The sequence below is a fragment of the Gavialis gangeticus genome, unplaced genomic scaffold, assembly GCF_001723915.1.
Source record: "Gavialis gangeticus isolate Ggan-Ray unplaced genomic scaffold, GavGan_comp1, whole genome shotgun sequence".
In the NCBI taxonomy this organism is placed as follows: domain Eukaryota; kingdom Metazoa; phylum Chordata; order Crocodylia; family Gavialidae; genus Gavialis; species Gavialis gangeticus.
This window is the reverse complement of record NW_017729022.1, coordinates 21,026,050-21,042,400: the sequence shown is the minus strand read 5'-3', so window position 1 is coordinate 21,042,400 and position 16,351 is coordinate 21,026,050. Positions and strand designations below refer to the sequence as shown.

Below are 16,351 nucleotides of genomic sequence, written 5' to 3'. Positions count from 1 at the left end.
TCCCCACAGATCTGGAATTTTGGTGATGGGGGAGTGGTGGCAGCTTTAATTGCCATGGCTGTAGGAGCAGTTAAGACTGCCACTTCTCCCCTGCTATTTCCAGACTTGCGGGGATCCCCTCAGGATGGATAATGGCCCTGCATGCCAGATTGCACCAACCCTGTGCTGAATATGGTCCATAGAACCTGCCTGTGGAACCATCCCATAAACAACCCCTGAGCCACTCATCTGGTCCAAGGATCTGGAAGGACCACTGCCTTAATTCATGAGAATCATAGAGACATAGGGCTGGAAGGGACCCCCGGAGGTCATCTAGTCCAACCCTGTGCCTGAGGCAGCATTATTCCTATCCAAAGCATACCATACAATCCATAATCTAAATTTTGCATAAGCTTACCATCAGCCCTGACATGACACAGATCTAACACCCTAACCTGCGACAGGTAAAGCACGGGAACTGTGGCAGCCAGTGTCCTGTGTCTGTGAAATATTGTCAATATATAATCAAGAGACCCCAGGTAAAGGGCCATGCTACAGAAGAAAATAAAAAAAACCCACAGTATGCACCAATTTGACCATGAGGGTAAAAAATGAGGTCTAGGCCTTACTAAGTCATGAGGTCCTAAGTTACTATTCAAAATTGTTGAAGGGCTGTCTTTGCCAGAGAGGCATAGTTATATAGAACAGACAATTGGAAGGACTGCTCTGTTCTTTGAGCCCAGTCTCCTACATTTTCAGGAACCCATATATCTTCAAAGGATCCCTAAGGCCATCTCCTTGCAGTCAGAAAGCACTGTGTGAAAGAGAAAAGCCCATCTGCTTAACACAGATAAACAGCAGGAGGGACAAGAGGACTATCAATGTTGTGCCACAGCCATGACAGGGAATTTGTTAGGTTGAGAACAGACTCTTAGACACTTGGAAGAGGTCATCCAGGGCCATCTGTACGTACTACAGATGGCCCTGGATGACACCTGGAGAGCGAGATGTGGTAGTGTCGGGACCTCTCCAGTGCCTTTGGTTTCATGCCTCACAGTTCATCTTCAGCACTTCCCGAGAGCTTGGAATACCAGAACAAACCATCCAACTAGTCCAGGAGCTGCACCACCCTCAAAGTTTTTGGGGAGCAAAACCCAGGACATTCCAACCTGGACTGGGGTGAAGTAATGTTGCCCACTCAGCCCAATCATCTTCAACCTTTCCATGGAGCCCTTCGAGCAGTTGCAGAAGGCCTGGGAGGGTTCAACTTCTACTGCCATAAAACGAACATCCTGGCCTACACAGACAGCATAATCCTCCTTACCACTGAGCCTGACCGACTCCTGCAGGTTCTGATCATCAGCTCCAAGGCATCCACTTGAATGGGGCTCCACCTCAGCGCTTCCAAATGTGGTTGCCTGCATATTGACTTCAGAAAAGAAACTCCATTCTGGCCACTGCTGCCAAGAACCAGGACAAGCCCATGATGCGCTTGAAAGAGCACAAGAGCTACCTCCATCTGGGCACACCCACCAGGTGAGGCAGACACCAGAAGAGACTATTCATGGGATCATGCAGGATGCCCACAAGCTCAGCTCTTCTCTGCTGGTCCCCTGGTTGAAGATCAAAACCTTAAATACCTTCCTCATCCCCTGCATCTTGTTTGTCCTGAGAGGCTCAGCAGTCCCCAAAATGCCTCTCAAGAACATGGACAATGAAGTCAAGTAGCTCTTCAGAAAAACAGATGAACCTGCCACTGTGGGACAGCAGTGAAATCCTGCATATCCCCTATGAGCAGGGGGAACCAGTGTCCCTCATGGGGGACAACTGCAACATCATAGTCTCCCATATACCTTGCTATACCTTCTGCCTCTTCACCTGCCTCTATGACCTGGTAAACAGCACTCCTGCTGTTGACCTGAGGCAAACCACTAAGGAGGATTGCCAGACTGACATCCAGCAAGGACCTGGCCCCATTCTTGAGTGTATTGCTGATGGGTGGGTTTGGGTGACTTTGCTTTGGTGTGCCTCCAGCTGGTAAGTCTGTTGTGGAAGGGGGAAGGAAGAGGTTTGGGGAGGTCAGATCAAAGCCCCCACAGTGAGGGAGGGATTGGGGCTGGGGCTGGGACACGCTGCCTTGCTGGGGCGGGGTAGCATGGGACTCGGGGAGGGGGCTGCCACCACTGTGTGCTGCTGGTCTGGGAGGCCATGGGAGCGGGCATGTGCCCCCAGATCTGCGCAGGGCGGTCTGGACCAGACTGTGCTCCAGGTGGGTAGTGGAAGGCACTGAGAGTGGGAGCTATGCCCTCCTACCGCTTGTCCAGCTGGGGCAGAGAGGCACAGGATGTGGGCATGGCAGTGCTGAGAGTGGGGGCTATGCTCTGCTGCCTCTTGCCTGGAGGGGGGTGGGGGAGGTGATACAGGTGTGGCTTGCTCTGGGAGGAAGGCACTGGGAGCGGGGACTATGCCCTCCCGCTGCTCGCCCACCTGGGGTGGGGAGGTGTGGGACAGTGCTGCTGTGCTGCCTCAGACAAGGGGCGTGCAGTGGTGGAAGTAGCTTCAGCCTCCCTACGCCTCCCAGACAAGCCGCAGCTTCACCCCACTGCACCCCGGCTGGGCAAGCAGCAGCAGGGCATGACGGGCAAGCACGTGCACCCAGATTGGGGCAGGGTCAGCAGCAGGGGCTATGGGGAATTTTAGGGGGGCCGCAGCTCCACCCATAGCCTCTGCTCCACTGCGCTTTGCAGGGCAGAGCCAGGGCTGTGCTCCAGGCTGCAGCTGAGGCTAGCCACCCAGAGCACAGCCCTGGCTCCACCCGCTCTGTGGAGTGCAGCCTGGTAATGGGCAGCTGGGGCTAGCCTCCCGGAGCCCAGCCCAGCCCACCCTGTACAGATCTGGAGGCGCACACGCTCCCGTGCCCTCCCGGACCAGAGGCACGCAGTGGCAGGAGACCCCCTTCATGAGTCCCACACCGCCCCCCCAGCTGGGCTGGGCAATTCCTCCCTCACTGTGGGGGTGTTGATCTGCCCCCCCACACATGCACACCCCCCCCCTTGCCTCCCCCATCTGCTTACCTCAACAGACTTACCAGCTGAAGGGAACTGTGTCCAGCATCTTTAGGGACTGCTGGCTGCTTATTATATGGCTGAACTGGCATGGAAGCCTCTGAAATGATTTGGAGAGATTCTAAATTGATTTGGAGCTTTTAATGGGTCTCCCAATTCTATTTGGATTCAGAGATTCAGCCACCAAACCAATCCAAAATCTCCTTCAAATTGAATTGGCTACTGAAGTTTTACACAGCCCTACTGTCCAGCTACCTTCTTTCCAATAAATATTCCAATATCTTGAGCTCAGGAAGATCATGGTGAAACCATAATAGACTCTGGACACAAGATAACAAGGACAAACGGAGGTATCAAGGAGTTTGGAGCTATTTAATTTGATAATAAGTTGTTGGTGAATTGTTTTGAGCTCTTGGATGAAAAGGAAGCTCAGATATGAAAACCCATAGATTTATTATTTATTCTATGTGCCTGGTTAATATAGATGAGGAATAAATCTTTCTATTAAAATCCTCCAGGTTTATGTTTTAAATTTTGAGCAGCATCTACTTGGTGATTTGTGCTGCATTAAAAATAATATAAATTGCTTAGTAAAATCAGCCAATCAGAGTAGTGGTTTTAGCATCCCTCATTTGTCCAGGGTACTTTACTCTAAGCATTAAACAAACATTCTAACTTGGAATGTGAATAAATCATACAAATTGAAGCAAAATAAAAAGCGAAAATTCTGCGCGTTATGTTTTATACTCCAGTTTAGGAGGGCTGTTTCCTTTTTAAGCAGGCCTGTTTCAGAGATTCTTTACAATGACAGGACTCCTTTATTTCTCACTGCAGCTCTGGTACCCTGCAAATGTAGAAGGGAAGACTCACATTTATAAATGCAAATATCGATAGGGGTGGGAGAAATCAATACAATGGCTTAGCAAAAACGTTGGCAGGATGTTTCAGTGTCATGCAGGAAATACTTGAATAGGTTCAGTATGTGATTGTGAAGAACTATAACAATCCCATGGCACCAGGGTTAAAATGAGGAGTAGAGTGCTCTTTCGTTGACTCTGAGGGAGTGGCAGTCTTGCCATACCTCCTTTTCCTCCTTGGTTGATCATTTGTAGGGGGAGGAGGAGTGATCAGTCAAGGAGGAAGAGGTGGGAAAGCAAGAGTGCCACTCCCTCAAGGTAAGCAAAACTCATTTTAACCCTGGTGTCTTGGGATTGCTGTCATTCCTCACAACCACATACTAAATGTATTCAGGTATTTCCTGCTTGACACTGAAGAACCCTGCTAACATCTTTGCTTTAAGTATAACAAACAACCCTGCTTTGTTTTGCTTTTCTCTAACTATGGCATATTAGGTTGACCAAGGAGATATTAAGGAGTCAAAAGGGACAAAAGCATACTCCCAATCAGTGATGCCTTCTGTAGAAGAAACACTTTTCTGTTTCATTGAAAGTGAACTTTCAACTGCATTTGTGTCAAAATATTGCCATGTAAGCACTAGGGAATATAAAGAAGACAGCTTGAATGCGTTGGGCAAGTGTATGAAGTGGGAATAGGTGAACATAACAGTGCAAACTTTAATCAGCTCTGATGCTTCTTGATTCTAGATCAGTGGTCTCCAACCTTTTTAAGTAGGAGATCACTTTTGGCATTTAAAAGCAACCCAAGATCTACTGTGTACTGCCACCACCCTTCCCCCCACTCCCGGCCCCTGCCCAGCAGGTAAGTCTGTGGGGAGGGGAAGGGGGCAGGGGGGCACAGATCAAGGCAGAGGGAGAAAAAATTATTTGGGGGCGTGCCTCCCCAGCCAGTAGTCCCACCTGGCCAGGGCCCCACTCAACTTACCCCTGCTCCTGCCTCTGCAGCACTGTCCCTCACCACAGGGGCCTCGATCTAGCCCCCACCCCTTCCCATGCTAGCGGGCACTCAGCCCTGCACCCCAGCCTCGGATCAACTCCAAGAGGCTCTGAGATCTACCAGTGGATCAAGTTCAAGATCCACTGGTTGGTGACCACTGTCCTAGATGCTTTGGGTTTTGTGTAATGGAGCATTAGAAGAGAAATGGGCAGTATGAAGGGCAAAACCTCCAGTGTAAACAGAATATTTTTGTTGTATTCTATGATTTTTTCCATAGTCTTTCTTGGCAGTTAGATCTTTATATTCTGAGTAATGCAGTATTTGATTGACACCATTGGAACCTATATTTGTTGAATGCTAATTACTTTTCACACTGTGGTCTGTTTTAATGATTAAGGTCTTCCTTAATCTTTAAAATATAGTGCTCAGACTATGCTACCACACATATTGCTGACACAACAAGATATTTGTAGAAGCAGCTGAACTAAGACAATGAAAAATTAATCTGCGTTGTATTAAAACAGACTAGTCTAGTTACTAATAAGTGAAAGAAAAGTATGGAGGTGAACTTATTTACACATCTTATTTGTTTTAACCTCTCTATTTTATAGAGTGGAGCAGCTAAACAGTTTTCAGAAAGCTTTTTTGTTTGTTAAACAATTTTAAAAAGATACATGTAGCTGAATGATTTTAAACCCAAAAGTTCTTCTTCCCAGGCTTCCTTAAAAATATGCATCTAGCAATCATAGTAAACAAGCAGACACCTACACAAGTTTGTTAGTTCTACCATTTATATTTTTTCTCAGCTATTTTGTGACACATGTAAGTAAAACCTAGTGGTTGCTCTCCCTTTGCATATAATAAACCTTGCCCTTATTCTTTCTGTCAGTCTAACCCCTCTTTCTTTTCCATTGACATGTTTCTAGTACCTGTTCAGACCAGCTAGACACTTCTGCCTCATATGTACAGAATCCACAATGCTCATACACCTTTTTACAAAATGGATACATCCTCCCTGTGGCTTGGAATTGATATACTCTGTCAAAAAGCATTTTCCAAATGGGCTTTTCTTGTCACCTTTACCAGATTTTATCCTCCATTGTAGGATTGTGCAGTTTAATGTTGCATTTCAAATCATTTGTGGCTGAGAAAGTGTGTAATAGAATCAGGGCACCCCATGAATACTCTTAACAGTAGGAACTGCCTCTGTTTTGAACACTAGAATCTCAATAGACCCATGACAGCAGTGAAATTATACTTTTGACCTTGTGCACTAAAGTGCTCTTTGCTCTTTATGATTAAACAAGGGTAACCAGCAATAGCTTTTCTAAAATGCATGAATTTCCTCCTTTTTTTTCCCCCCAAGAACCCCAGAGAAGACACTAAGTAGTCCCTAGCTGATAACTTTCCCCCTAAGCTCATTCCCTGCTCTACATATATGCTTATGGGTGTACACAATCACGTACTTTTTCTCATTTATATAAACATAAATGAGAGGTGTTTCCAAAACACAGTGGTGCTGTTGCTCCATCCTTTATGAACAACACTGTAACAAAGGAAATAATTTCCCCTTTTCTGTTGCTTCAGCACCATTCTTTTTAAAGGCAGGAGGTGACAACTTGCGTCAACTTTTGCTTAGGGTACTGGCACTGAACGTAGCAAATAAACAGGATGTGTATGTGAGAGTGTTCATATGAGGGATCATTCGTTTGGCTCCTTATGAAGAATTATATATGTATGGAATAAAAGGAATAGAAAGGAAATGAAAGAGATCTATATGTGCGCATGCATGTGCGTGTGTTTGTGTATATGTGTGCGTGTCTCTAATTTTATTTCCATTCCTTTAATTTTCTTTCAAACTCTGGATGGTTCTTACAATTATATAAGTGCCAGAGCATGGTTTCTCCACCCCTGATGTAGATACAGTATTTATTGTCATTTTCTACTGTATCATTTTCACTGACGAGATTCTGACACATCACTTGCATAGTTTTAGGGTTTACAGAATCAGGAAATGCATGTCACAGATTAACTTGGTCTTAAAAGAAATGACTAAGTAGCTCAGCCAAGTTTAACTTCTTCAATTATGTTTAAAAATATATTTATATATACTGTTCTGTCTGCTTCCTCCAGCTCTGAATGGCTGAGGGTAATTGCCCTGAGTGTAGATTCAATGTAGGGATGCCACAAAGTGTGGTTTTGATTGTATTTGTGTAGGACATGCATTAAAAAAATTTAGGCTCAATAGAGAGGAAACTGGGTAAAATATGATTGGCAGTGTTTATAACAGATGTCAAACTAAATTAACTAAAAGCTTAGCTGATTTCAAAACAATGAGTTGTGTATTTCGTTTATTCAGTTGTTCTAACATGAAGTATTATTTTGGGGTACTTTTTAAACAGCACAAGTCAGATGACAAAAAATTAATTTTAAAACAAAGTGGGACTCAAAATATTTTGATTTCACTTCTTGGAAGCAAGTAGTTTTTTATTTTTTCATTGCAGTTCTAAACTAGTGATTGTTATGGGTTTGGGAATAACCGTGTCATCAAAAAGATATTCAAATAAACTGGTTCCCAACAAACAGGAATCATCTAGTATCATTTGCAGCCTAGAATTATAGCTGTACTATATTGTATTTCACCAGGTTAGTTTAAATTAAATGTCACTGCTGAACATGGCAGAATCGGGTGGCTTGTATGACTCATTCTTTTAAGACAGTGTGCAGCAATTCCGTTAGCATCCTATCAGTTTGTGATCATTCTACTTTGGCCTGGTGCAGACTATTTATCAATATACTGAGGCCATAATCCCTTCAAACCGAGACTGTTGCTCACATGAGCAATTACAGATGAAAAGGTTATAAAAACTGACTTATTTCAATAGTTGTCTCTGCTTCAAAGTCAAATAACTTGATCATCAGCAAAAATTAAAGTTAACAATACTATCACACAAAATAGTCAGTGCTCTTGATTTAGTTGTTTAAATTAATGTAATGAACTTTCATGCATGCCGTAGAGCAGGGGTGGCTCTGGAGTCCAAACTTCCAAGTCCAAACTGAGTAAGGTGCTTGCTGCAAGCAGTTGCATCATGTGACATGATGTAATAGCTATGGAAGCTGGTCACCATGTGCTTGTGCAAAGATTCAAGGAGACGCACATTAACTTCTGAAGAGCCGCATGTGGCTCTGGAGCTGTGGGTTGGCCACCCCTGCCACAGAGCCCAATGGTAACTTCCAACAAGCCATTTTGAGTTAAAAAAAGAAAGAGCCATAATTCTGTCTGCCACCATTTCTGCCCAGATAATTTCATGCTCATCTTCCCTATTTAGAAAATAAATAGAATGCTAATGGCAGTAGGCAGATATGATGCTGTTATGTAAGCTTCTGTGTTTCACTCTTACCGCTAATATGCAACACGTTGTATTATTTGCAAGATAAGTGCAGAAAAAAGTCTCTTTCCAAGTAGAGCTATTTTCTCCAATTTCTTGGCCCTGTAGGCTACTTGTAGTTGGGCTCCCCTCTTTCCTGTGCTTTCCAGCAAATCCTCAGCCTCACCTATCCCTAATAATTACATCATTAATATACAATGCTCTTAAAACAACTTGCCCCTTTGTCGTTCTGTTGTACGTGTATATGGGGACTATGTTGATCCACTGGAACGTGAAGTGACTCATGGGAAAGTTACAGATTGTAATTTGGCAAATGTGACTGCAAAAAGCTGATTGTGAAAAGCATGACCTTAAGGGCTGTGTTCCAGATATGATCTGTGTTTTGACGCAACCATTACATTTTGATGTGCATGTACATATTTTGATAGCTTTCCAGTGCCACTAGGATACCAGTCCCTGAGGTAGTAGCAAATAAACTGATCAAATTAAGTGGTAATTATCAAAAATAAAGGCAGCATAAAGGATCACCAGTGGAGGAATCGATGAGATTTAATGCAAATAACAGTAACTTGCTTTGTGGACAGACTGTGGAATGATAAAACAGTAAACATATTCAAATTCTGATCTACGCTGCATGGACAGTTCCTAATCTGATTGTTAAATCTGTGGGATCACATATGCTTCTTCCAACCACTAAGTAAAGCACTGTGTGCACTCCACTTAAAGGGCTGCATAAATAATAAAAAGTGGAGAATACAATTCTATTACTTGATTGTATACATTGGCAATAAATATAGTAGGAACATTATGGACCAAGTTCTTCCTTAGAGCAATTCTGTTTCAGCCAGTGGAATAACACCCTTGGAGAATGTGGCCTTTATGTACAACAGATATTTAATAGAGATGACAGAAAAATGTTCATTGTATGATGGAATTTTCTTTGTGCCACTTGCAGAAATGCGTGTGAAATCTGCCAGATGATCTATAGTCATCCCATTACCTGTCTTCCTTTGGCAGGTATCTAGTTAGATGTGTGTTAAACAAGATTTGCCTTGCCATTTCCATTTGCTGCTAGAATGGAAATTTTCTGACATGACATATGATCAATTCATAACTGGAAAGTGACTTGCATGAGTCATCTGAAACCAGTTGGTTAGTGTGCGTCAGCCACTATCAGGATTAAAGCCTGCAAAGGTTTTCTTTAAAATCATTGATTCTGCAGCACCTCCTTTGGGTGTTTGACTTTCACTAATAAGGATACCCAATAGTCATATGATGTGATAAATCCTGTTCTCATTTTTCGAGTGTCAGATTTTTCTGAGCTCTAAATATTGTGGTAAACTTGGCATACACAAATTGTACTCTTGCTATTTAGTCTAACTGATGTGGGATGAGAGTTGGTATAATGTTTTAGTAATGATTTGGAAAAAAAGATTGTCTTGCTGTGGTCTGAAGAGAATAAGAATCTCACTAAGATTAGAAAGACGCCTTGTGGCCCTGTATCCTCTGTAGTATCTGCTAATGATGCTTTTTGATCATTGCAGAGCCATCATAATCCGAAACGGGGAAGTTGTTCCAATGTCTTCAGAATTCACACCAGAAACTGAGCGTCAGCGGCTACAGTATCTGGTAAGAGACTTGAAGCCTGTACCTGCTGAGTGTTGTCCTGTCGTATGTCTACAAGAGTTATTAGGTAACGTAAGTGAGCAAATAGCAAGCGTCCATCCCAGTGTTTTCTGTGCAGTGGCATATAATGCAACAGTCTGGTATTTGTGTGCACGTGAATGAGATTGGGATGTATGTGGTTTCCCTTGCTTAATTAGCAAGGCTAGGGATCCTGACAGGTATTACTTTTGTTGCATCTTATATGTGAGTTTTGCACAACAAATCATAATGTGCCAGCTGGCCACACATTACAGTTATTGCAAGATACCTGTATGCCACAAAGAACTTGCTGTTTCAGTGAGCAATTTCATTGTGGCTGGTCCATTATTTTTATCTAAAGGTGTGACTAGTTCCAATTGGGCTGTCAGGGGCCTCCCTCTAGACTTTTTGTCATGCAATAGGAACAGTGTGCAAACATGTGTGCCTAGGTGTTAAAAGGGCCTGCTTTCCTGAAGGGGAATAAAAGTGGCCCTGGTGAGCTGACTTTCCACCTCCTGGAGTTCCTGAAGACAGATGAGTGGAGCAGTGCTCTGATTGATTGTGTGTCTGGAGAGCCACTGCCCCTTCCCTCCCTTACTATCATAGTGATAGTCCCACACTGGGGCTGCACACTTGGCCTAAATCTTTGGGAACTCTGAGAGACAAAAGGGACAGACCAGTGCTGTCACCACCTGCAAAGAGCCCTGCATGCCAGATCCAGCCCATGAAGCCAGAGGAGTTTAACACCCCTGAGATAATTAATCATATTTTTTTTATAAAAATGAAATTTAGCAGTATAACTTGGTGGGGAGGGAGACTGGAGCAGCAGTCCCAGGTGCCACCATTAGGAGTGGACACACAAATAGCCACCACCACATTAGCAGTTGATTGTGCTGCTGCCCTTGGCACCGCAACAGCCAGCACTGCCCTGTGTGTTGTGGCTACCCTGGGTGCAGAGCTGCCCTGCTATCCCTCTGGTGAAACCATATGTTTCACATAAAACATCATTAGTCAGTGTCATTTTAGCAAGGGTTTTGATACGATCTCCCACAACATTCTCACAGGCAAGCTAAAGAAGTATGGGCTGGATGAATGGACTGTAAGGTGGATTGAAAACTGGCTGGAGCTTTGGGCTCAGAGTAGTAATCACTGGCTCAATGTCTAGTTGGCAGCCAGTATGAAGTGGAGTTCCCCAGGAGTTGGTCCAGGTGCCAGTTTTGTTCATTGTCTTCATCAGTGACCTGGAAGATGGCATAGAGTGCACCCTCAGCAAGTCTGCAGATGACACCAAGCTGAGGAGAGTATTGGATATGTGGGAGGGTAGAACTAGGATTTAGAGTGACCTAGACAAATTGTAGGATTGGGCCAAAAGGAATTTCATGAGGTTCAGCAAGGGCAAGTGCAAAGTCCTGTACTTAAGTCAGAACAATCCCATGCACCAGTACAGGTTGGGGTCTGACTGGCTGGGCAGCAGCTCTGCAGAAAAGAATGTGGGGGTTACGGTGGACAATAAGCTGAATATGAGCCAACAGTGTGCCCTTGTTGCCAAGAAGGCTAATGATATACTGTGCTGCATTGGTAGGTGTGTTGGCCAAGAAAAATGATTATTCCACTCTATTCAGCACTGGTGAGGCATATCTGGAGTGCTGTGTTCAGTTTTGGGTACCCCCAGTACAGAAAGGATGTGGACAAATTGGAGAGAGTCCAACAGAGGGCAACAAAAATGGTGAGGGGGCTGGGGGATGTGACTTTTGAAGAGAGGCTGAGGGAACTGGGTTTATTTAGTCAAGAGAAGAGAGGACAGAGATTTAATAGCAGCCTTTAACTACCTGAAGTGGGGTTCAAAAGAAGATGGAGCCAGATTGTTTTCAGTGGTAGCAGATGACAAGGAGCACTGGTCTCAAGTTATAGCAAGAGAAGTTTAGCTTAGATATTAGGAATAATTTTTTCACTAGGAAGGTGGTAAAACACTGAAATAGGTTGCCCAGAATGGTGGTGGAAGCTCCATCCTTGGAGGTTTTCAAGACCTGGCTAGACAAAGCCTTGGCTGGGATGATCTAGTTGGGGATTCTGCCATGTTCAGCAGTGACATTTAATTTCAACTAACCTGGTGAAATACATCACGGTACAGCTGTAATTCTAGGCTGCAAATGAGATTAGATGATTCCTGTTTGTTGGGAACAAGTTTATTTGAATATCTTTTTGACGCAGTTACTCCCAAACCCATAACAATCACTAGTTTAGAACTGCAACCCCCTGCTTTGAGCAGGAGGTTGGACCAGTTAACCTCTTGAGGTCTCTTCCGACCCAAATTTTCTATGATTCTCTAAGATTGCAGACCCTTTAAAGTTTAAGGCTTGTGCATCCTTTAAAGTTCCCAGTGCTTTAATGGGCTGTTGGTGTTCCTGAACCAGTAGCACTTTAAAATTTCCAGGTGGTAAGGGTAACAGGGCTCCCTGCAAGCCTTCTGCAGTAGCAGCAGGAGGCAGTCATAGGGGGTCCGTACCCCCAATCAGACCCTGCCAGCCATTTACAACAGAAACAAAAGTGAGAGGGTTCCCTGTAAGTGCTATCCTCTCTCTCTCAGCTGTTTAAAGGGCTGGCAGAGATGCATCACTCTGGAGCATGCTGCTTGGTGTTGTGCTCTGGGTTCTGCCTCCTTGCTTGCGCAGATGCTTACAGGGCAGCAAGCTTCAGCTGCCTGCCCTCTTGTTAAAGTTCCCCATGGCAAGCAGCCTGCGACTGGGTGGGCAGCCTCCAGGTCCAGGACAGAACCGCCACAGTGGCTGCCCTGTCCCTGTTGCTTCACTGGGCACTTGAAAGAGAACATGGACATGATTCCCAGGATTGGAAAGCAGCTCCCTGCTCTCAGGCAGCTCACAGGCTGGGAAGCTGAAAGGGTGCATAGGCAGCCCAGAAGCTGGGCTGCTTGTCCAACACTTGGGCAGTGGTTGCCTCTCCCCTTGCTCAAGCTCTGCCACTCTCCATAACTTCCCTTTCCCTGTTGCTGCTTGGTCATGGTGCAAGGGTTTTAACCCCCTGGTCAGTTACTACTGCCATTGCAGCTGCCCTGTCCCCACTGCCACCAGGCAGAGGAAGGAGAGCAGAGCACTGTGGAAAAGTGGTGTGTCTGAGACATAGCCACATGTGAAGTATGTCCCTGTTTGAAACAACTTTTGTTGTCTGGCTGCCATTTTTTTTGTGCTAGATCAGCCATTTTTAATTTATTGGTTTAATTAATCATGGTTCTTTGAACATGTACTATGTTACGATTTGTTATGGGAAACTGTTGTGTATCCCATGACAGATGGAACATCTCTTGGGGGTCTATGAGGCATATCTCTCATGGGCTGTCTCTTTTAGAGAGGGGATCTCAATCAGTGTGTGGCTATGGGTTGGAAGGAATGAGTCCACCCAAGCTGGTGGGAGTCATGCTAGCTGAGAAGAGACAGGAAACTTAAAGTGCAAAACAGCCTTATTTTGTAAGCCGTCTAGCAAATAACAGAACGATATATTTTGACTTTTACCACTGTTAAAACTAACAGTTGAGCCCCACTGATTGCTTGGTCACACATGATATCACAGTAAGTGTTGCTTCACACTGCTGCAAACCAGTCTCAGAGTTTCGCTCTCTGAAAGTCAACTTTTGGTGAACACGGACTAATTATTAACTTTGTGTTAATGCCTGGTTTCAGGTTGGCATGTCCAGGCCTAATGGCCTTCCCCTGTTCCTCAACCTGGGCCAAGCATCACATTTTTCAGCTGGGTAGAAATGCAGTTCTTTCTTTAAAAATAACATTTTAAAAGAAAAAAATAACTTTCTGTTTTGTATTTAGATTGGATTCCTATTTAGGTTCATTGCTAAAGTCTGAAAAATTCAGAGGAAAGAGTTACTGTGGGTATGCTCGTATTCAGAGACACAAACACAAAGCAGGCCTGATAAATATTTATATTTAGTTACGTTTAAGGTAATTTGTTTTTCATTTAAAATGAAGGGAATCTGTAGTATCTTGGGAGTCTGGCACTTCTCTAGGAAATAAGAGATAACACATTTGCCTACAAGGGTTTTTTCCCTCTTTTGATGTCCTTTCTGGCTTATATTTGAAACCAGCAGCTGATTTGAAAAGCACTTCTATAGCTTCCTTTGGAATTTTCTTACCTTTGTTTGTTTGTTTGTTTGTTTTATTTCTATATGTAGCAGATGTGCCTGGGCCATGGGTATCATGTTCAAAGGAAATCCATGAAAGATAGCAAGAGCATGAAACAAAATTGGAGACAAATTCAAATATTCTATAAGTAAAACTTTTGCTTTAGTGTTAAAAAGTTAAAATAAAATAAAAGCAGCTTTATAACAGTGCTTGGAAAAACTAGTGTTGGGTAAGGGGAAACCTGAACTGGACTCCAAGGTTTCTTATTTAGTTTAAACATGCTCCCACTTCAACGGCTTTTGATGCTTGTTTTAAGCTATTTGGAGTTCCCTGTCACCCTCCTTATCTATCCTGGGTAATCACCAGACTCTTCCATCATCCTTTTATATCATGGTAAACCTAGATTCACTGCATTTCCTTGCCTTAAGAGCATTTGCTTTGGATTCATTTGGATGCAGTTCTCTGATGCCAGCCTGGATATAGTTCCTTGCATGCTGAACAGAAATGTACATAATGATCATTGTAGCATAAATATTTCACTCTGCAGCTGTAAATGCAAATATCATCTTCCCCAGAGCGTATCTACCTGGGGAGTTCACGTGAAGCAAGCTAGAGCAAGTAAGCTAGTAAACGAGCTACTCCACACTGATTTCCCATGTCAACGTCCTTAGCATGTGGCAAACACAATGGAGTTCACTCCACTTGTAAGTGGTTGCTACCCTGTAACAGTCATCCAGCCAAGGAGTTAATGCTTTTGTGCCATAAACTTACCTTGTAGTTTACAGCACACAGACTTTTCCCTCTGTGTGTGCTTTAATTTAAATAAACAATACATTGCACCTGTTCCACCCTTGCCTTCTCCACAAAGGGAGAAGTGATATAATGCAGTGTTACAAGGAAAACTGGTTAAACAGCCTGAGAAAACATTTGAACAGGGAGTTTTCTGAGTAGCTCACATTACAATGTTGTCAAGCCAACATCCTTGACGGCATGCACCTGCTCCACAGCAGTTCCAGGAGGCAGGAGCTACTGCTCAATGAGTCATTCTCACCCCAGCCACCTAGATAGGAACAGCCTTGCCTGCAGCTTTACTCATCACCGTCTGCCTTCCTATCCAGGAAAAAAAAATGTACAGCTAAAACACAATCTGCATCTAATTCAGTGCAGCCCTTCAATACAGCTTGTTGGTTCGTAACCAGGCCATGTGGATAGTTGCAACAGAGGCGGTCTGTCAGTGAGCTAGAAACTTCCAGGAGGTTTCAGTAACCGAACCCTGCAATCGGGCAGCTCCTCCGCAAGATGTCACTTAAGGCAGAGGTCATTTAGCAAAACATGTACAAGTGTTGTCCTTAAATTCCCTTCCCTTAAGGCTCGCACCACTTTGTGCCTTTATAAATAGGTTCTGTGCATGTCGTAATCCCTCCCAGACAAGCTTTTGCCAGCCTCCTTTTGCTTTGAAATCAAAGGGCTTAGCAGCTGCGACAACTTTTTTTTTTGCTGATGCCTTTAGCTCTCTGGTAAGGAATCATGCTTGCTGCACAGTCTGGGGCTTTTCCTGCCAACATGGTGTGAAGGAGATGACAAAATCAGCCCCTGGTTCACCCACAGGATCAAGCTCTTAATACGGTACATGACCTGTTGTGCCATATATATAAAGCTTGACCTCAAGAGTTAGATGTCCCCCCACCATATTTTCTTTATATAGAAAAGCACACAGCCTGTAACTTGCAGTTCCTGATCGTAATGCATCCAGCACATGTACATTTTATTGAAATATTTTTAGGGATTATATGAAGTTTACATGTAAACATGTTTCATTTTAAATTCAAATTCCATTTGAAATAGGTTTATGCTTTAAAAGAAAAAAAGTGTTTAAATACCTAAATTAATTTTAAAAATTCATTAAAAAAAATGTGTTCTTATGAATGCTTGATGGCTCATTAGCTTGATATGTTCAGAAGTTTTCTAAGACTTCAGCAATTGGGTTGGCAAAAATTGCTTCAGTCAGTTTTCCTGTTATCTTCTGAAGAGATTTTTTGCATCATCTTATATTGGGGATCATTTAGTATATTTGCACTAATCATGTAGATGCAGCAGGAGAGGAGATGGGCAGCATAGTACCAGTTCGATGCTATCATTCCCTCATGCCAGATCAGCGTTTTGTGAGTCTGAGAGGAGCTCTTTGCAGAAACACAATTCATGTAGGTGCTTCTCTGGCAGTAGGATTAGTTTACAAAGTCTATTCGTTTACCTGATGTAATGGTAAATGTTT

The 16,351-nt window shown here is 43.7% G+C and overlaps 1 protein-coding gene across 3 annotated transcripts in view; it reads left to right on the top strand.

Annotated features, from left to right (window-relative positions):
• The window catches only part of PPM1H (protein phosphatase, Mg2+/Mn2+ dependent 1H), a 240,388-nt gene that overhangs the window by 157,808 nt on the left and 66,229 nt on the right, over window positions 1-16,351 (top strand). For all 3 annotated transcript variants that reach the window (XM_019514646.1, XM_019514648.1, XM_019514647.1), the window contains exon 5: window positions 9,832-9,916. In XM_019514646.1, coding sequence (XP_019370191.1) covers window positions 9,832-9,916 — 85 coding nt within the window. The remainder of the gene's footprint in view (window positions 1-9,831; window positions 9,917-16,351) is intronic.